Raw genomic sequence first — 23,062 nt, 5'->3', positions numbered from 1 at the left:
GTTTTTTTATAGTAAATTTCCCACCCAAGTTCATTGGATACCAAATTAAGTACTTTGAGTCCTCCAAGATCAATGTCCTTTCCCCATCCCTGCTGTTACTGTAATGAACACTATCTCTTCCTTGTACCATGCTTTGGAGGCATTCATGTTCAACCCCTCCTGTGATAGTTCATTTAAATCCCATAATTCCTTCAAATGGGCAGTCATCAAGTCCTTCAGACCCTCATGAAGCTCAGGGAAAATGTTTCCCAGGCAAGGTGGCTATTGTGAGCTGGTTTAATTGGTCTGCCTTGTCAGAAAGCATATACTTCACCTTTGCTTACTAAGTTCCAGTGCAAACATAAGATCAAAGGACAATCCTCATCCATCCCCACCTTATACACTCCTTTGGTCTTCCTTCTGCTATTCACTTTTAAAAAATAATTACTGTTTTATATATTCAAGAGAAAATGGTGTTCTCTGTCTAGTTCCTCAGTCCCCTGGTGAAAGAGGGTGAGCACACAATCAATGACTCAAAGGGGGTCTTTCCCTGAAGCTATTTCTACTTTGGGAACTGGATGTTTCAGATCACTTAACTCATGAACTTCTAGCAATTAAGAAATGGGAATTGGCCTTTGTCTTTTTTTTCTCTTCTGCTTGGAGACACTTGTGCCCTCATTGCTTTTTAAAAGTATCTTAGCCCTACCTGCTTGCTCATTATTGAAAAGTAACCTTTCCTAGATGAAGGTCTCTCGGGAAATGTTCCAATCATAGGTAGAGAAGTTAAAGGTTTTATACACACACACACACACACACACACACACACACACACACACACACACACACACTTATTATGATTGAAAGAACAGATTTAAGAGTGAAATCGGAGACAGACCAAGAGAAACATCGAGACAGAGACACAGAAACAGAGAGATAGAGCTGAGAAACAGAGATAAAAAGAAACAAAAAGAGAGAAGTAGATAAAGAGACACAGAGAGAGGGGGCGCATTTGTAGTTCTTTCAATTACAAGTTAAAGAGATTATCAAATATTTTCAGGATGCTACAGGAACTCACCATTTATTTGGGAAACTTAAGCAGCACCTTACAGACATGAATGGCAAAGCAAAATGGGACTTAAAGAATATAGGTAATTAAGCAAGAATTTAGAATGGCCTTAACTCATAAAGGTGATGAGCAGACACAGAGAACCACCATGATCTTCTTTCCCATAGTCAATGTGCACTCCCTGCTGGGAGCAGGAGGAAGTCTATTAACCACATAAAAATGTAAATGGAAACCCAAAATGCTCAGACCTAAAATAAAACTCTCCCTAGCAGATAGTCAGGTTTAACAGTAGATTTTCAGACAGCATCCATGAGCAACATGGAAATCCTATGTGTATAACCAGGATATGAAATAACTGTGTTATTCCATTGGGATTCTCAAATACTTTGGGTGCATGTAGGATGAAAATTATCTTCATATGAGCTTGAGGAGGAAAAATCCCCAGTATTTCTATACTCTTGGACATTATTGCAGAGGTGGGAGCAGAGGGAGAAAGAGGGGTATAGAGAGTATGGCCACTAAGGGAAAGAAATTATATGTCATTTGGTAACTTCCTTTCTATTTTAACTTCTTAATTTAATTATTCTTGCTCCACAGATACTGAATTCAGTTATTTTTATATTTCTGGAGTAGAAATGCTATTTATCCATTCTAAATTTTATAGCTCTATTGTTGGGAACACAATATGTAACTTTGCTTTACCTCTGGTAGACTTCTCTTCTTGTGAGAGGATGATGGTGATTCAAGGAGACTGAGAGCAGTTGCTGTTCTCTGACCTTTCCACTGAAAGGCGATTGTGTTGTCTTACCTCTCTCATCTTCCCTCTTGCCTCCAATTTATTCCATTTCCAATTCACAAGCAACACCTATGTCATTAAAGGCTGCCTTGCAACTCCTTCAAATGCTCACAGCTGTGGAGGCTGTAGGAGAATTGACCTGTCCCTTACAGTGCACTTAGGCATGTTCCTTAATATATGGTGATAATATTCAGGTCATCTCAATCTCATTATAGTTCTGGGTACCATCACAGTAGAATCAGAAGGTACCCCAAACACTTAGACTATTTGACTTGCTGTTCTTTACTTATGTAGACCTTACTCTGCCACTCCTAGAATCCTGACAGTCCAGGAAGAAAAGATCTTTAGTGCCCAGAGCCATAAACAAAGCCCTGAACAAAGATTGGATTCCAACTGAGGGTGATAAAATTTTAATTGGAAAAATATAACACATTCTACCTGAGGGGAGGATATTGTGTAAGATAACAATGTTTATCAACAGTATTTGATCAACCAGTGGATGAAATCATTGTGTGAACTAAATGAATGGAGAATAGAACAAAATAATGGAAACGGGACAATTTTATTGTTAAAATAAAACATATGGAAAGCACTTTGTAAAATATAAATTGTTATCAAGTATAAGAAATATGGAAGCTCTAATAACTGTATTAACAAAAGATATCTATTACTCTCATTGCTAAAATTCTTCTTTCTTAATAGGCCTTTTCCACCTACAGAAAAGACAGTCAAAATGGGGAATGGCCAACACTAAAAATATCTGCTATCTCTTTTACTTTAGTTCCAACTACTTGTAGAAGGCCAAGTGTACTTGAAAGAAGTAATCTTACAAGATGTTAACTCAGTGGAATTGAGATAATGATTCTTTAGTTTACATGTACTTAGTACTTAGTATACAAGTTGACACCTATTCTACAAAATTGTTCTCTGGAGGTCCTCAGAATGGGCCTTAGTTTCAGTAGAATAATCACCCCCAAGAGTAGTCAGGAATAAAGTCCAAAGTCTTTATTATCTTCTTCACAGTTTGTCTCCTTCACCTGGGGCTAGACTAGCTTTCTGGGGGACCTTCAGATGGGCGTTGGTCTTAGTGGAGAAATAAAGGAGACAGGACAGGCACCACGGAAGGTCTTCGAGTCTGAGCTCCAGCCTCCAGTCCTCTGTCTTCTCTGTCCATCTCCGAGTCTCTCTTTCCTCCCATATCTCTTAGCTCTTATATACTCTTAATATAAGTATGTCATCATAGGTATCAATCTTGTAGAATAGATGTCAACTTGTAGAACTACACTAAGTACTAAGGTAGACATAAACCAGAGAATCATTATCTCAATTCCACTGAGTTAACACCTTGTTGTAAGATTACTTGTTTCAAGTATACTTGGCCCTCTACATTCTTTAACATTATAATATATAATTAAAGTATGATTAGTTTTTAGATATCCCCAATTTTTGTTACAGACAGAAATGATCTCAGTCATATTATTTAGACATGCAGGTTACCTGAGCTTCACCTAGCTCAACACAATTTAGTTTCCTAAAATTAAGGGGGTATCCATAAATTGGGAATTGGCTAAATAAATTATGGTACATGGATATGACTAGATATAAATGATGAGCAGAATGCTCTTAGAAAAAATGGGAAAAACTTCTTTGAGCTTATGCAAAGGGAAGTGTACTATGTACAAAACAATAACATATTGTAAGATGACCAGATGCTAATGACTTGACTATTCTCAGTAATGCAATGAACTAAGATAACTCCACAGGCATAGTATGAAAAATGCTATCCATATCCAGTGAAAGATCTGATTGTGTTTGAACATACATTGAAGAGTACTTCTTTAATCTTAATTTTCTTGAGTTTTTTGGGGGGTGGGAGGTCTATGTTTTCTTTCACAACATGATTTTTCTGGAAATTTTTTGTATGACTTCACATGTGCTTTATCAGTGAGGAAGGGTAGGAAGGGAAATAATCTGGAACTCAAAGTTTTAAAAACAAATGTAAAAATCTGCTTTACAGGTAACTGGAGAAAATAAAATACTAAATAATATGGGAGGGATTGAGTTATCTATCAATGTTCTATATTCTGGTACCAACAGCAAGCCTTATACATGACTACAGAGACATCATTTGATTAAGGAAAAGTAGCCTAAGTCCTTTCTAGGTTGTCTTTCTAAATTTGGAAAGTGACAATGGAGCAAAATCACAAGATGGATTGCCTAGAAACATAAGGACAGGTGTCTATGCATTATATGTAGACACAACTATGAAATTCTGAGCTCAATATGCTAGTCACCTCCAAGCAACCTATCTAGACTGGAGTGATCCATCTTACTCTCCAACTGTCCTAAAGTAACCTTTAACAACATGACTGTTAGCCACCTTGATATGAACTGATAATAAAAAACGCCTGTTACAGTTATGAAAAATTTAAATAAAACAAATCATCAAAAAAAGATGTCTAAAAACCAGAGCAAATATATAATCTCCCAGAAAGAGAGCATCAAGGTGTTTTTATTATTTATAAATGGGCTCTGGCACCTTTCCAAAATACATCTTAATTGGTTTTCACCTCTTCTAATTGTACATTTAGAGTGTTGACAGAGGGAATTTAAGATGCTAGAACCAAATGGTTAAGCTTAATTGCTAGTATTCACTGGGAAATGTCTGAGGAGATGTAAAATGAAGGTTTCATGGCCACAGGCAGCTTTCTTTTCTTGGATCAACTAGATTTGACCTACAATTTTGGCTTTATGGCAATGTGTAGGGAGAGGTAAAGATGATGAAGTGTGATTTTAGGGGATGTAGGAAGCCTCCCATCCCTTGTCCCAAATGTTGTATTCCCCAAGGGTCATGTTGGATCCAGGTGAATCAGGTGAACGTTTTTAAAGATTCAGGATGATATTTTGCTTTAGAAATAAGCAAAAAGTATAATGTTTGATTTATTGTTTTGTTGATTATTTAGACTTAAGTAAATCATGGAAAAATCATAATAAATAGTGCAGATTAAACTGAAAAGTATGTCAAGAGTACTTTCCTCCCCCTCTGGAGAGTGAGTTCTTAAACATTTATCAGCACACTACTGTTTTTCTCCTATTACCATTCCTTTATCTATACTGTTATCATAAAGGATTTTTCTTTCGGTTCAGATTAAGATGGGATGTCCTCAAAAAGAACTGTCATGTCCTTGAGCATTATCAACCATTTAATTCTCAGTGTTATAGCACTTTACAAACTCCTCTCTTGAGAGCATCTTTTGCTTAAGGAAAAAGAGGAGAAAATAAAGACAATGAATATCTTAGTAAATTCATAGTATTCTTTGGTAAGACAACTGTCCATAGGAAGGCCAACAATATAGTGAAAGGTCTTCAATCCACGTCATATGAAGACTAGTTAAAGGAGCTCAAAGACTCAAGAAGAACATGATAGTCAATTTCAAGTATCTGAAAAGCAATATGAAAGAGGGATTAGACTTGTTGTGTTTGTTTCCAAAAGTTAGAAGGAGGATCATAGCTAGAAGCAGCAGGAGCAATCCCAAAATCCTTCAAACAATGTGGCAATTTTCAAAAACGGTCAACAAAGGCTTCTCTTTTTCTGATTTACTTTAAGAGAATGATCTAAGCTGCTCCCTACTATTGAAATTCCATCCATAATTAATTATTAATTTCAACAGAATGTGTCATTACATGGATGCAAACAAATTTCTTTTACTTTCTGGAATAATATTCTATTTTTTCCTTTTTGTTTCATATAAATCAGGAGTATTGAGGCAATTTAAACAGTTTTTCCTTGTTTTGTGAGAAAAAAAAATCTTCCCATCTGAAATGTTTGTTGTTCTATGGGGAATGTTTTAGTCTTAGATATCATATTTATAGGGTATTGAATCAGGAATTTTTCTCTTTTAGCATCCTATAAATTTTAGTAATCCTTGTGTTTTTCCCACTATAGCCAATCTTCTTACACGATTTCCTGAAATATGGTTTTCAGATTGACTTAATTTGTCATTTGCTAGTTTTCTGAAAAAAATATTGTTATTGCATTAACCTTCAAAGGTGAAAGCTTAAACTGATAAACATCTCATATGTCCTTTCAATCTTCTTACCTATTTATTTTTTAATTCATCTCTGAATTTCTGTGCTCTAAATATCTCATTTTCTTTTTCAAAGCATCTAGTATTTATAAAAAACAATCCATTATTTGTTGCAAATTCTTCATACACATTGATGTTTTCTTTTCCCCTCTGAGGAACCTAATTTCTATTCTGTATATTCTTTTAATACTCTACTTGACCAATTTTGAAAGTTCTTACACTTATTCTGTTCTCATTTTGGGGAGTATTGTAGTAATTATTGCATTTCCATTACCAGTTTGCTCACTGATTTCCTTTGGAACAATAGTGAGTATTCTTTGGGTTGGGTCTTTCCCTCCATAATTTAATAAACATTTATTAAGAGCCTACTATGTGCCAGGAACTGTAATAAGCACTGGAAATATTTTTAAAAAACAGGCAAAAGACAGCCTCCACTCTCAAGGAGCTTAAAGAGCTTTTCTAATCCTGTCTAGATTGATTATTTTCACTATATCTATGTTGCAATCCCTGAGACAAGCCTCAAGAAAGGTTTGACTACATGAATCATTTCTGTTATATTCCAAACAGTTCTATTTAAAAAAATGTCTAAAAGCTAAGGAATAAAAGCATTCAGTCCAATCAATTGTTCATTCAAATTTTCCTATGAAAATTTGTCCCTCTCTAATTCATTTGAAGGGAAACAGTAGATACATTCAGAGAAGGGATATATTATTGTTCACTCCATAGAGTGTATTATACACACACTGTATTTCATCTGGAAACTATGCTTTCCTTAGTAGGCATGGGAATTTGAATCTATTAAAATACAATTGTTATTAAAAAGCTAGAAAAAGACCAAATTAAAAACCCCCAATCAAATACTAAACTTGAAGTTCTAAAATTAAATGTAGAAATTAATAATATTGAAAGTAAAAAAAAACTATTGAATTAATAACACTAATAGTTTGTTCTATGAAAAAAAACAATAAAATAGATAAACCTTTGGTAAATCTGATTAGAAAAAGGAAAGAGGACAATCAAATTGTTAGTCTTAAAAATGAAAAGGGGAAATTTTCCACCAATGAAGAGGAAATTAGAGCAATAATAAGGAGTTACTTTGCCCAACTTTATGCCAATAAATTTGATAACCTAAGTGAAATGGATGGCTACCCCCAAAGATATAGGCTTCCCAGATTAAGAGAGGAGGAAGTAAATTGCTTAAATAGTCCCAATTTAGAAAAAATAAAATAACAAGCTATCAATTTTCTTTTTTTTTTTCCTTATTTAGAATTTTTTCCACAGTATATATGCATGAGCAATTTTTTTTATAACATTATCCCTTGTATTCATTTTTCCAAATGATCCCCCCCTCCACTTCCTCCCCCCGAAAACAGGCAATCCCATACATTTTAAATGTGTTACAATATAACCTAGATACAATATATGTGTGTAAATACCTTTTTCTTGTTGCACATTAATTATTAGCTTCCGAAGGTATAAGTAACCTGGGTAGATAGACAGTAGTGCTAACAATTTATATTCACTTCCCAGTGCTCCTTCTCTGGGTGTAGTTATTTCTGTCCATCATTGATCAACTGGAAGTGAGTTGGATCTTCTTTATGTTGAAGATATCCACTTCCATCAGAATATATCTTCATACAACATTGAAGTGTACAGCGATCTTCTGGTCCTATTCATTTCACTCAGCATCAGTTGATGTAAGTCTCTCCAAGCCTCTCTGTATTCCTCCTGCTGGCTATTTCTTACAGAGCAATAATATCCCATAACCTTCATATGCCATAATTTACCCAACCATTCTCCAGTTGATGAATATCCATTCATCTTCCAGTTTCTAGCTACAACAAAAAGAGCTGCCACAAACATTTTGGCACATACAGGTCCCTTTCCCCTCCTCAGTATTTCTTTGGGATATAAGCCCAATAGCAGTAATGCTGGGTCAAAGGGTATGCACAGTTTGATAACTTTTTTGGGCATAGTTCCAAATTGCTCTCCAGAATGGCTGGATTCTTTCACAACTCCACCAACAATGTATCAGTGTCCCAGTTTTCCCACATCCCCTCCAACATTCATCATTATTTGTTCCTGTCATCTTAGCCAATCTGACAGGTGTGTAGTGGTATCTCAGAGTTGTCTTAATTTGCATGTCTCTGATAAGGAGTGATTTGGAACACTCTTTCATATGAGTGGAAATAGTTTCAATTTCATCATCTGAGAATTGTCTGTTCATATCCTTTGACCACTTATCAATTGGAGAATAGTTTGATTTCTTATAAATTAGGGTCAGTTCTCTATATATTTTGGAAATGAGACCTTTGTCAGAACCTTTAACTTTAAAAATATTTTCCCAATTTGTTACTTCCCTTCTAATCTTGTTCGCATTAGTATTGTTTGTACAGAAACTTTTTAGTTTGATGTAATCAAAATCTTCTATTTTGTGATCAATAATGATCTCTAGTTCTCCTCTGGTCATAAATTCCTTCCTCCTCCACAGGTCTGAGAGGTAGACTATTTTCTGTTTCTCTAATCTATTTATTATCTCATTTTTTATGCCTAAATCATGGACCCATTTTAATCTTATCTTGGTATATGGTATTAAGTGTGGATCCATATCTAATTTCTGCCATACTAATTTCCAGTTTTCCCAACAGTTTTTTCCAAATAATGAATTTTTATCCCTAATGTTGGTATCTTTGGGTTTGTCAAAGATTAGATTGCTATAGATGTACCCTTTTTTGTCCTTTGTATCTAATCTGTTCCACTGATCGACTAGTCTATTTCTTAGCTAATACAAATGGTTCTGGTGACTGCTGCTATATAATATAGCTTTAGATCAGGTACACTTAGACCACCTTCCTCTGTCTTTTTTTTTTTCATTAGTTCCCTTGCAATTCTCCACCTTTTATTCTTCCATATGAATTTTGTTGTTATTTTTTCTAGGTCATTAAAATAGTTTCTAGGGAGTCTGATTGGTATAGCACTTCATAAATAGATTAGTTTGGGGAGTATTGTCATCTTTATTATATTCGCTCGGCCTATCCAAGAGCACTGAATGTCTTTCCAATTATTTAAATCTGACTTTATTTTTGTGGCAAGTGTTTTGTAATTTTTCTCATATAATTCCTGACTATTCTTTGGTAGATGGATTCCCAAATACTTTATACTCTCAACATTTGTTTGGAATGGAATTTCTCTTTGTATCTCTTGCTGTTGCATTTTGTTGGTGATATATAAAAATGCTGAGGATTTATGTGGATTTATTTTGTATCCTGCCACTTTGCTAAAATTCTGAATTATTTCTAATAGCTTTTTAGCAGAGTCTTTGGGGTTCTCTAAGTATACCATCATGTCATCTGCAAAGAGTGATAGTTTGATTTCCTCATTTCCTACTCTAATTCCTTGAATCTCTTTCTCGGCTCTTATTGCCGAGGCTAGCATTTCTAGTACTATAGTGAATAGTAATGGTGATAGTGGGCAACCTTGATCTTACTGGGAAAGGTTGCAGTTTATTTCTATTGCATATTATGCTGACTGAAGGTCTTAAATATATGCTCCTAATTATTCTAAGGAATAGTCCATTTATTCCTATACTCTCAAGAGTTTTTAGTAGGAATGGATATTGGATTTTGTCAAATGCTTTTTCTGCATCTATTGAGATGATCATATAGTTTTTATTAATTTGATTATTAATATGGTCAATTATACTAATAGTTTTCCTAATATTAAACCAGCCCTGCATTCCTGGTATGAATCCTACTTGATCATAGTGTATTATCCTGGGGATGATTTTCTGAATTCTTTTTGTTAATATCTTATTTAAGATTTTAGCATCAATATTCATTAAGGAAATTGGTCTATAATTTTCTTTCTCAGTTTTCGATCGACCTGGTTTAGGTATCAGTACCATGTCTGTGTCATAAAAGGAGTTTAGTAGGACTCCTTCATCCCCTATTTTTTCAAATAGTTTATATAGCATTGGAGCTAATTGTTCTTTATTTAAATGTTTGGTAGAATTCACATGTAAATCCATCTGGTCCTGGGGATTTTTTCCTGGGGAGTTGATTAATAGCTGAACAAGCTATCAATTTTCTAAGAAAAAATACCCAGGATCAGATGGATTTACATGTGAATTCTATCAAACATTTAAAAATCTATTAACCCCAATGCTATATAAACTATTTGAAAAAATAGAGAATTAAGGAGTGCTATCAAATTCCTTTTATGACACAGATATGGTACTGATATCTAAATCAGGTAGGTTGAAAACAGGGAAAGCAAATTATACAACTATCTCCCTAATGAATACTGATGCTAAAATGTTAAATAAAATATTAGCAAGAAGACTATAGAAAATCATCCCCAGGATAATACACCATGTCCAAGTAGGACTTATACAAGGAATGCAGGGCTGATTCAATATTAGGGAAACTATTAGCATAATTGACTATATCAATAACCTAATTACCAAAAACCATATGATCATCTCAAGAGATGCAGAAAAAAACATTTGATAAAATCCAACATCCATTCCTACTAAAAACACTTGAAAGTATAGGAATAAATAGACTTTATCTTAAAATAATCAGAACCACCTATTAAAACCATCAGAAAGCATCATATGTAATGGGGATAAATGCAACCTTTCCCAATAAGATCAGGAGTGAAATATGGTTGCCCACTATCACCATTACTATGCAACATTGTTATGCTAGCTTTGGCAATAAGAGGTGAGAAAGAGTTTAAAGGAATTAGAGTAGTTAATGTGGAAACCAAATTATCACTTTTTGCTGAGGATATGATGGTATATCTAGAGAACCCCACAGATTCTACTAAAAAACTATTAGAAATAATCCACACTTTTAGAAAAATTGCAGGATACAAAATAAAGCCACATAAGTCATTAGCATTCTTATATACCACTAATTAAATCCAACAGTTAGAGTTACAAAAAGAAATTCCATTGAAAGCAACTACTGATAGTATAAAATATTTGGGAATGTATATGCCAAGGGAAAATCAGGAACTATATGAGAAAAACTACAAAACATTTTCCACACAAATAAATTCAGATCTAACCAATTTGGAAAAAAATATTAAGTGCTCTTGGATAGGGCAGGAAAATATAATAAAGATGACAATATTATCTAATCTATTTATTTAGTGCTATACCAATCACAGTCCCAAAAAACTAATTTAATGACTTAGAAAAATAACAAGATTCATCTGGAAGAAAGATCAAGACATTCAAGGGAACTAATGAAAAAAACATCAAATGAAGGTGCCCCAGCTGTACCAGATCTAAAATTATATTATAAAGAAGTAGTTACCTAAACCATTTGATATTGGCTAAGAAATAGACTATTTGATCAGTGGAATAAGTTAGTTTCAAAAGACAAAATAGTCAATAGCTTTAATAATCTAGTGTTTGACAAACCACAAATCCCAGCTTATGAGATAACAACTCACAATTTGACAAAAACTGCTGGGAAAATTGGAAACAAGTATGGCAGAAACTAGGCATTGACCCACACTTAACACCTTACACCAAAATAAGGTCAAAATAGGATGATCAAGGCATAAAGAATGAGATTATAAATACATTAAAAGAACATAATATAGTTTCCCTCTCAGACCTATGGAGGAGGTAGGAATTTGTGATCAAAGAAGAATTAGAGATCATTATTGATCACAAAATAGAAAATTTTGATTATATCAAATTGCAATTTTTTGTACAAACAAAATTAATGTGGACAAGATTAGAAGGGAAGCAATAGACTGGGAAAACATTTTGACAGTCAAAAAAAGCGATAAAGAGCTCTCTACCAGGCTATATAGAGAATTGACACTAATTTATTTCAAGTTTTGTGTTTGTCTGGGGGGTTTTAATTTGTTCCTTTTCTAGCAATTTTAGTTGTAAACCCAATTCGTTGGCCCTCTCTTTCTCTATTTTATGCAGGTAGGCCTGTAGAGATATAAAACTTCCCCTAATTACTGCTTTGGCTGTATCCCACACATTTTGGTATGATGTCTCATTATTGTCATTTTCTTGGGTGAAGTTATTAATTATGTCTATGATTTGCTGTTTTACCCAATCATTCTTTAGTATAAGATTATTTAGTTTCCAATTATTTTTTGGTCTATTTTCCCCTGGCTTTTTATTAAATGTTATTTTGATTGCATTATGGTCTGAAAAGGATGCATTTACTATTTCTGCCTTACTGCATTTGATTTTGAGGTTTTTATGCCCTAGTATATGATCAATTTTTGTATAGGTTCCATGAACTGCTGAGAAGAAAGTATATTCCTTTCTGTCTCCATTTAGCTTTCGCCAAAGATCTATCATATCAAACTTTTCTAGTATTCTATTTACCTCTTTGACTTCTTTCTTATTTATTTTGTGGTTTGATTTATCTAATTCTGAGAGTGCAAGGTTGAGATCTCCCGCTATTATAGTTTTGCTATCTATTTCCTCTTGCAGCTCTCTTAATTTCTCTTTTAAGAATTTAGATGCTGCACCACTTGGTGCATACATGTTTAATATTGATACTGCTTCACTATTGATGTTTCCCTTTAGCAAGATATAATGCCCTTCCTTATCTCTTTTAATTAGATCAATTTTTGTTTTTGCTTGATCTGAGATGAGGATGGCTACTCCTGCTTTTTTGGTTTTGCCTGAAGCATAAAAGATTCTGCTCCACCCTTTTACTTTTAGTTTGAATGTCTCACCCTGTTTCAGGTGTGTTTCCTGTAAACAACATATAGTAGGATTCTGACTTTTAATCCAGTCTGCTAAGTGCTTCCTCTTTATGAGGCAGTTTGCCCCATTCACATTTATGGTTAGAAGGACTAATTCTATATTGCTTGCCATCCTATTAACCCCTGCTTATGCTTTTCCCCTTTCCTTCCCTTTTACCCTCCTATTAAACTGATAAACACCACTTGCTTTTCACAGCCCTCTCTTTTTAGGATCCCTCCCCCACCTTAAAGATCCTCCCCTTATTTTATCCCTTTTCCTCGAAATTACTGTATTCCCTTCCCCTTAGCTTACTCCTTCCCTTTCACTTTTCAATGAAGTGGAAGAAGTTTCACCATAAATCGAATATGTCTATTGATACACGCTATGTTCATCTCCCTCCTTTCTTTCTCTCAGATATAATAGGTTACCTTTGCCTCTTCATGAGATGTAGTACCACCACTTTATACTTTTTTATGATATAATCTCCTTTCCACCTCTAGTTTCTAAGACAAATTGTACATATGTTCTTTACATATTTTTTTGACAGAAGTATAGTTCTCAAGATTTCTTTTTACCTTTTTTAGAAGTCTCTTGAGTTCTGTATTTGAAGATCAAACCTTTTATGTAGGTCTGGTTTTTTCATCAAAAATAGATGGAATTCATTTATTTCGTTAAATGTCCATCTTCTTCCCTGGAAAATGATGCTCATTCTTGCTGGGTAAGTTATTCTTGGCTGCATACCAAGTTCCTTAGCCTTTCGGAATATCATGTTCCAGGCCCTGCGTTCTTTTAATGTGGACGCTGCTAGATCCTGTGTTATCCTTATTGTGGATCCTCCATATCTGAATTGTTTTTTTCTAGCAGCTTCCAATATCTTTTCCTTTGTCTGATGGTTCTTGAACTTGGCCACTATATTCCTTGGCGTTTTGATTTTAGGGTCCCTTTCAGTAGGTGATCGATGAATTTTCTCAATGTCTATTTTACCCTCTGTTTCCAAAACGTCTGGGCAGTTCTCTTTGATAATTTCCTCGAAAATGGTGTCCAAGCTCTTTTTTTCCTCCCATTTTTTAGGGAGTCCGATTATTCTCAAATTGTCTCTCCTGGATCTGTTTTCCAGGTCTGTTGTCTTTCTGGTAAGGTACTTGACAGTCTTTTCAATTGTTTCATTTCTCTGGTTTTGCTTGACTCCCTCTTGGTTTCTCCTTGAGTCATTCATTTCTACTTGTTCCAGTCTAATTTTCAATGATGTATTTTCTTCACTCACTTTTTTTATATCTCTTTGTAATTGTCCAATTGAGTTTTTATCTTCTATGGAATTTTTTTCCATTTTATCCATTTTATTTTTTAGAGAGCTGATTTCTTTTTCCAGCTCTCTAATCCTGTTTTCCTTGGAGTTGTTTACCTTTTCCAGCTCACTAATCTTGTTTCTCAATGATTTGATTTCTTTATCCATTCTGTCTTTGAATGCATGGGATGACTTCTCTAGGCTCTCTTGCCAAGCTTCCCTTTCCTTTTCCCATTTCTCTTCCAGCTCTCTTGTGAGAGCCTTTTTGATTTCCTCTATGAGGTTCTTTTGTATTGAGGAGCAGCTTATATCCCTCCCAGGGGATACATCTGGGGACAGTCTGTTCCTAGTCTCCTCAGCATTTGAAGTCTGCTCTTTCTCCACACAGAATCTGTCAATGGTTAGAGCCCTTTTGAATTTTTTGTTCATTTTGTCAGAGTAGGAATCAAAGAAAACAAACTGACAAGAGAAACAATTGGTCTGTTTTGCGGGGGATGGGGCTGGATGGTATTAATGGGCTTCCTCTACAGACTGGGCGTAGGGCAGCAGAGAGCCACTAACAGAACAGCGATGACTGTACTGAGTCTGCGTTGTGAGGCTCCGAGAACGCACCGAGTCAGTCCAGGTGGGGGTTGGGGGTGGCCGGGCTCTGAGAGACGCTGGCTTTCTGGGGTTTTAATCTTCACTTCCGGTGTTTACACCCTCTCCACTGCTCCTGGCTTGCTGCCAAGATGGAGCATCCACACTGGGGCAAAAGCCCTTTCACAGAAACGGCAGAGATCACACCCCTCCCCCTCTGGTCTGAGCTGTGTGAGCTGCCTGTCTTGCTCTGGCTTTCTGCCCTCAGTCTGCGCCCAGTCTGATTGACCCTCCCCCGAGCAAACACAGACCTTTTCTGGCGACTTTCAAGGATGTCTTCTCTTGGTGATAATTTGTGGATTTCTTTCTGGGTCAAGCATTAAGTCAGAGGCTTGTCATGAAGTAAGTTCTGAGAGAAAACGAGGAGCTCAAGCAGCTGTCTGCCTCCACGCCGCCATCTTGGCCAGAGAGAATTGACACTAATTTAAAAGAAATCAAGCCATTCTCCAATTAATAAATGGCCAAAACATATGAACAGGCAATTTTCAGACAAAGAAATTGAAACTATATCTAACCATATGAAAAGAGTCTCCTAGTAATAATTTATCAGCGAAATGCAAATTAAGAGAACTCTGAGATACAACTACACACCTGGCATATTGGCTAGGGTGACAGAGAAAGATAATGTGCAAGGTTGGAGAGGATGTGGGAAAACTGGGACACTGATACATTGTGGGTGGAGGTGTGAATGAATCTAACCATTCTGGAGAGCAATTTGGAACTATGCCCAAAAAGTTATCAAACTGGGCATACCCTTGATCCACCAGTGTTGCTACTGGGCTTATATCCCAAAGAGATCTTAAACAAGGGAAATGGACCTGTATGTGCCAAAATGTTTGTGGCAGCCCTCTTTGGTGTGGCTAGAAACTAGAAACTGAATTGGAGAATTCTAGAAACTAGAAACATCAATTGGAGAAAGGCTGAATAAATTGTGGTATATGAATGTTATGGAACACAATTGTTCTGTAAGAAATGCCCAGCAGGATGATTTCAGAAAGGCCTGGAGAGACTTAACTGAACTGATACTGAGGGAAATGAGCAGGACCAGAAGATCATTATATACCCCAACAACAATACTATATGATGATCCAATCTGATGGACATGGCTCTCTTCAGCAATAAGATGAACAAAATCATTTCTAATTGTTCAGTAATGAATAGAGCCAGTTACACCCAGCAAAAGAACTCTGGGAAATGAGTAAGAAAAACTACATAGCATTTCCAATTCCTCTATTTTTGTCTGCCTGCATTTTTTATTTCCTTCAAATGTTAATTGTACATTATTTCAAAGTACAATTCTACCTGTGCAGCAAAATAACTGTATGGAAATGTATATATTTAACATATAGTTTTTACATATTTGACATGTATTGGTCTACCTGCTAGTTAGGGCAGGGTATAGGGGAAGGAGTGGAGAAATTGGGGAAAAAAAAAGGTTTTGCAACTGTCACTACTGAAAAATTACCCATGCTATCTATCTTGTACATAAAAAGCTATAATTTAAAAAAGCACTACGCAAAATCAGGATAAGTAATTTCTAAGTTTCTCTAGCAATAATAATGCACTCCTCGGAGACTGAGGGTCTTTAAGTATTTTCCTAGGCACTGAGAAGTAGAGGGACTTTTTAAAGGTAATACACCCAGGAAAGGACTTAAATTTACATCTTTCTCACTGAGGTCAACTCCTGTCCACTACATCTCTCAGGAAAGGCAATAGGGTCTAGAAGAAGAAGATTTGACTTAGGTTTTCCCTTGATCGGGAAGAGACAAAACTACAGGGTTAAGTGGCCTGAAGTATCAAATCCCAAGCCCATATGGACAATCTAAGTATATATAGAGCATATATGCAACAAGGATTCCCAATTTAAGAGATACAAAATGCAGAAGGAATGGGGAAAATTTAACATAAGGCATGGAGAATGTTGGGTAACTGTTATTTGAAGATCCTTTGAAATGAATTAAGTAATTAATTTTCGATGTGCATAAGGGGACACTCATGTGACTGCTGATCTGCAGCTACTAAGAATCATCTTGCTGAATTTCTATCCAGGCTTAGATAATTAAAACTGTGTGACTCTGGGTAATTCAGGTTACCCTCTTTGCTTCATGTCCTTCATCTATACAATCTACTAAATGATTAGGGAAGGGAAGGGCACACCAATTTCTCTAACAAGAAAAATCTCAAATGTGGTCAGTCAGACATGAATAAAATTAATGAACAACAACAAAAATACTCACAAGTCAAATAAATACTAGATATTTTATTCATTTTATATTAAATAAAGCAAAATGGAAAGTTTAGTGCAATTCAAGGGGAATGCTATTGCAACATGTTGAAATCTATGGCCATTGTCGTGCTATGAATTCTAAGAAGAAATGAAACATAAAACTACAGGACCAGATTGCTCAGGTATGATTTTATATAAACGAGAAAAGATTGACATTGTAAAAACAAATAGCTGAACACAGCATAAAAGAATACAAAACAGTGGGGATTGAAGCCCTCAGCTTTGAGGGTGGAAAGTCTAGTCTCCAGTTGGAAAGCAGCGAGACTCTTGTTGATCATGAAGGGAGTGATACTTAGTCTCTTTCAAGGAAGGCTGGAAATAGAGGGAACACAGCCAGGGAGGAATTGAGAACTCTCTGGAGAAATGTTCATTGAGAGCAATAGCAACAAGTGCAAAGATGAGAGCCCACTGCACACAGAGTCATGGGACCAGGCTTTGTTCCTGGAAGTGGGGGGCCAGGGGAAAAGATGGGCTTGACAGGGGCTGTGAAGGGAATAGAATTGAATTTGTAAATAAGAGAACTCTGGAGAACGTTGTAAAAGGCCAGAGTCCCGGAGGAATATTCCAAGTACACTCCAACCCGACGTAGAGGGCCTTTCATTCGATAGTCCAATGGCCCAGGATAGGTCTGTAAATAGTAATCCCCTTCCTCCTTGATACATTGAAGCAAGAACACAGAGGCAAAGGAGTCCATGTCCCTGGTCCTTTTCCTCCGCAAGTAGGGGGTGTAGATCCCCAGGACCCACTGTGGAAGTTGAGTCACATCCACCTCCCAATACTGACTGCCCGAGCTGAAGGCTTGCCCAGCAAGCACAGCATGGCAAGAAGAGTCCTTAGATTCCACCTGCCAGTCCTCTGCAGCCTTGGCACTCTTGAGATCCCCAGAAACAGAAACACAGGAATCAGCTGATGTGGGGTCCAGGGTGAGGTCTACTCTGAATCTGTTGAGCATCTCAATCAGGCCAGGGATGGGATATTCTCTCAGTTCTGGGGTGACAGCCCTGGGCCTTTGGGCCAACACAGCCTTGCTTCTCCCCAGCAGTTGCTTGGCTTCCTGCAGCAGATCCAGATTGGGTTGGTGGTCCACTTCCTGCAGCTCTTCCATGAGATCCTGGAGCCTTTCCATATGCTGGAGTAGTCTCTCCTGGCTGGCCTTCTGCTCTTGCCTTATCCTGTCAAGGCATCGGTTCTCTTCCTCCATCAGCCAGTGGCGCAGTTGGTGGAATTCTCCCCTCATCATCCAGTACCAGTCAACAGCAGGTCTCTTCACCTGAGCAAGAAGTTGCTCATCTTCCTCCAGATGCCTCCCCAAACGACTGTGAATGTGCTGGAGCTCCCTCCTGTTTTTGTCAGCAGCCTCTTGTACTGGGGAGATCTTATGAGCCCCATGCTCTGGGGCTTCACCACATGTCACACACAGTGCTGTCTGGTCCTCCTCACAGAACAGCTTGAAGGGTTTCTGGTGAGTGACACACTGGCTCTGTCCTTGACTGCTCTGCATCAGCTTGGAGCCAAGCTCTTTGCCCAGCTCAGTCAACTCTGCTAGGCGCCTGTTCACTAACGGGATCTGCCCGTCCTGGGAAACTCCCCTGCATTCGGGACAGGTTAGAGCTGGGGCTCCAACACTCCAGCTAGAGGAGAGACAAGCTTGACAAAAACTGTGCCCACACCCGATGGTGACAGGCTCACAGAAGTAGCCCCTGCAGATGCTACAGGTGATCTCACTCTGCAGTTCCTGAAGAAATTTCACAGTAGCAGCCATTCTCTATCTCCAATTGCTTCTAGTCTGCAGCAGCCAGAGGAAGAGACTTCTTTTCCAATCAAGGCAATACTTAAGCAGTACTTCTGAGCACAAGGATCCTCTCCTTTTATAGGAGGTAGCTCCACCCTCTTAGGCCCTCCCACGAAGGTGTGAATTTGTCCAGAGCAACTTGTTAACTCTTCTTGGTGGGGGCAGCCTTGAGGGCCCTGAGTTCTCACCTCTGGCTGTCTCCTTTGAATGCACAGGTTGCACCAAAAGAACTGGCCTGCTATGTCCTTAAGAAGGAATGTTATAGAGCAACAACCAGATTGTGTGATGAACAACTCTGATGGTTTGAATTCTCTTAGACATGAGGCTTTTATCAGAATCCTTGAATATAAAAATGTTTTTTCCAGTTTATTCTTTCCCTTCTAATATTATCTTCCTTTGTTTTGTACAAACTTTTAAAACTTAATATAATCAAAATTATCTACTTGATATTCACTAATGATCTCTAGTTCTTCTTTGATCACAAATTCTTTTTTTCTTTACAGATCTGAGAGGTAAACTATTCTATTTTGTTCTAATTTGCTTATATCACTCTTTGTGTTTAGATCATGAACCCTTTTCTTTTTTAAGAAGGAAGGCAATTACTATTTACAGACATATCCTAGGCCATTGAACCATGGAACAAAAAGGTCTTTACCTCGGATTGGGGTGTACTTGGAATATTCTCCTGGCACTCTGGCCTTTTACACTGTTCTCCGGAGTTCTCTTATCTATCCATTCCACTCTATTCCCTTCACCACCCCTGTCAAGCCCATGTTTTCCCCTGGCCCCCCATTTCTAGGAATGTCTCAATCAACATTTCTCCAGGGAGGAGTTCTCAACCCACCACCAGGCTCCCTGGCTGTGTTCACTCCATTTCCAACCTTCCCTAAAAGAGAATAAGTATCAACTTTTTCATGATGAAGAAGAGACTCCCTGCTCACCAACTGGAGACTAAATTTCTACCCAGCAAGCTGAAAGGGATTACTCCCCAATGTTCTGTATTCTTATCTTTCGTGGATCTGCCTCTTTGTAAGTTTTATAGTCAATTAATTCTGTTTCAGTAATGAAAGTAAACCTCACTTGAGGGGTATGATTTTTCAAATCTTTATGTTTTGTTTTGTTCCTTGAATTTATCACAGAACTTTGAGATACATAGATTTTACTTTTTCCTGTCCTATTTTCCTTGAATTACTTTCTTTTTTCCCTTTTATTATAAAGGTGAAATAAATTAGCATTTACTGTGGTTATGTGCAATTTTGGTTTTGTTCATTCATTTCCTTTGTGTCTAACTCTATTTCTCTATTTGGGATCTTCTTAGCAAAGGGGATATAATGCTTTGCCATTTCCTTCTCCAGCTGTTTTTAGAGATAAAGTAACTGAAAGTGACTTGCTCAGTATCACATGAATAATAGCTATTATCTAAGACCAAACATGATTACAGGAACTTGAATCTTCCCCACTTTATGCCACAGTTTTTATCCAATGTGCCTCCCAGCTGCCACTTTATGATCATTAGAAATTTCTTATTTTATTCCAATGGGATTATCAAATTATTTTCCAAATAGCCCTCGTGACCTTTGACTAACTTGTTCTCCTCACTATAGGTCTATATCTCCTAGACTGGGATCTATTTCAGTATCTATTTGCTACTTGCTTGGAGTGTCTATATGAGCTTGGTCTTCAAAATTAATCCAGATTTAGGAAAAAAATAAGAGCAATCCAAATGAATCATGAAAAAAAAAAGACAATCAGCTTTAAATGGACAATCAGAACCTTAAGGGAGAAAATACTTTCCTGTAAAGGAACCTAGGTAACAAAAACAATTTAAATATCACAGAGTCTTAACAATAAGAACTTCACACACACACTTGATAGGATTTTATTTTTTTCCAATTATAAATAAAGATATTTTTCAACATTTACTTGGAAGATTTTGCATTTCAAATTTTCTTTTCTCCCTGACATCCTTCCCTACCCTCCCCAAAACAGCAAGCAATTGTATATAAGTTATATATATATATATATATATATATATATATATATATATACACACCAGCATTTTTAATATATTACCATAAATAAAAACACAATAAAAAACACAGGAAAAAATACAATCACAAAAAAGGTTTTATATGTGCAAAATTTTTTTTTAAATTTAATGTAATTAAAATTATCCATTTTTGCATTTTATAATTTAAAACTAAATAAATACATAATTTATATTTGTGATTTCTTTGTTGATCTATTAGTGTCTCTACTAGGTCTATGTCCAAAAAAATATCATAAAAAAGGGGAAAGGACCCCCTTGTAAAAGTGTTTGTAGCAGCTCTTTTTGTAGTGGTGAGGAACTAGAAATTGAATAGATGCTCCTTAGTATGGGAATGGCTGAATAAGTTACAGTACAAATAAAGGAATATTTTTGTTTTATAAGAAAAAATGTTATGGGCCAGAACTTGAAACAAGGTGCTAATGCTTATGTACTTAGTTCACAACTTTAAAGTTTACACCTTTAAAGAGTTCACACATTAGGTCATACATTAGAGTTCACACCTTTAAAAGAGTTCACACATTAGAGTTCACACCTTTAGAGAGCATATACTAGGAGCCTCAACTAGGATGGACTTTGGGAGATTCACAAGTCAGAAGCCCACCAGTCTACTCTTGGAGGCAGAGTCAAATTCATTCCAACTTCCACCTTTGTGCTGGCTGGAGACATTGGGAGGACAAGAGGCTGAAGCTGGCAGAGACAAAGGACTAGTAGGAAAAGCTCTTGGAATTAAGGAGAGAGCTAGGCCTTTATGAAAGCTAACTGGGACCCAGAAAAAGATTCAAGACTTTGAAGGAGAGAATAAAGGATCTGGACTTTGGGAGATTCACTAGTCAGATTCAACTAGATTTGACTTAATGGCTATAATTTTGGCTTTATGGCAATGTGTAGGGAGAGGTAAAGATGATGAAGTGTGATTTTAGGGGCTGTAGGAAGCCTCCCATCCCTTGTCCCAAATGCTACATTCCCCAAGGGGCATGTTGGATCCAGTGTATCAGCTGAAAGTTTTTAAAGATTCAGGATGATTTTTTGCACTTTAGAAATAAGCAAAAAGTATAATGTTTGATTTATTGTTTTGTTGATTGTCTAGACTTAAGTAAATCATGGGGAAAAAATCTTAATAAATAATGCAGATTAAACTGAAAAGTATGTCAAAAGTACTTTCCTCCCCCTCTGGAGAGTGAGTTCTTAAACATTTATTAGCACACTACTGTTTTTCCCTATTACCATTCCTTTATCTATGCTGTTATCATAAAGGATTTTTTTCCTTTCGGTTCAGATTAAGATGGGATGTCCTCAAAAGGAATGTCATGGTCTTGAGCATTATCAATCATTTAATTCTCAGTGTTATAGCACTTTACAAACACCTTTCTTGAGAGCAGATTTGCTTAAGGAAAAAGAGGAGAAAATAAAGACAATGAATATCTGAGTGAATTCATAGTATTCTTTGGTAAGACACCTGTCCATGGGAAGGCCAACAGTATGGCATATGAGGAATAGTTAAAGGAGTTCAAAGTCTCAAGAAGAACATGATAGTCAATTTCAAGTATTTGAAAAGCAAGATGAAAGAGGGATTAGGCTTGTTTTGTTTGTTGCCAAAAGTTAGAACAAGGAACATAGGTGGAAGTAGTAGGAGCAAGTTTAGCTTTCATGTCAGAAAAAATGTTCATCAAAATTTAGGTGAAACTGGAATTACTTGACTAGGGAGATGTGAGTCATGCCCTCCTTGGAGGTCTTCAACATAAAGTTGATTAATTATTTTTAGCAAATAATCCTTTGGATAGAGATGTCAGACACTCCACTGTGACCCATAATTATCCCAAATATGACTTGAACTATATTACCAAAAAGGAGAAATATTTAATAAAAATGTGTAATGTAAACATGGATTTGTAAGCCATCATATGCCCACAGGGATCATTATATTTGGTTTAATGACCCCCATTTGTGTCTGAGTTTTACACCACTACTTTAAAGTATTGATTTTGCAAGAAGATCACTGTAATCCCTTCCACTAAAATTCTGTGATTTTGTGAGTGGTTTGGCCATTTAATTTCCCTTCATTTTTTACAATAATTAATGATTTATCTATTTTTAGTCTTTTTCAAAAAACCGGGTTTTATTATTTCAATGTTCTTTTTATTTTCCATTTTATCATTTTTTCTTCTTGTTTGGGGCAGGGATTATTGTGTCTCTAGTTTTGTTATTACATACTTAATTCATTAAATCCACTCCTGTTTTGTTAATTTTTGTTTTCAAAGATATGATTTCAATGGGATATTGTAGTTGTATCTTTGAAGTTTTCTCATTATCATGATTTTCTCCAAAATAGTTGCTTTCTTTGTTCCGA

General features: G+C 36.3%; 1 protein-coding gene across 1 annotated transcript; it reads right to left on the bottom strand.

The window, feature by feature from the left end:
- Nucleotides 1–17,240: 17,240 nt before the first annotated feature.
- LOC141543773 (tripartite motif-containing protein 64B-like) lies at nucleotides 17,241–18,635 on the bottom strand. The gene has a single exon (XM_074269497.1). The coding sequence runs from the start codon at nucleotides 18,633–18,635 to the stop codon at nucleotides 17,241–17,243; it is 1,395 nt and encodes a 464-aa protein (XP_074125598.1).
- Between the last annotated feature and the right edge of the window lie 4,427 nt (nucleotides 18,636–23,062).

The sequence above is a fragment of the Sminthopsis crassicaudata genome, chromosome 5 (assembly GCF_048593235.1).
Source record: "Sminthopsis crassicaudata isolate SCR6 chromosome 5, ASM4859323v1, whole genome shotgun sequence".
Classification (NCBI taxonomy): Eukaryota; Metazoa; Chordata; class Mammalia; order Dasyuromorphia; family Dasyuridae; genus Sminthopsis; species Sminthopsis crassicaudata.
This window is presented reverse-complemented; position numbering and strand designations above follow the sequence as displayed.

Excerpts from the sequence above, each read along its gene's own strand:
- LOC141543773 (XM_074269497.1), bottom strand. The coding sequence starts at position 18,635 with ATGGCTGCTACTGTGAAATTTCTTCAGGAACTGCAGAGTGAGATCACC.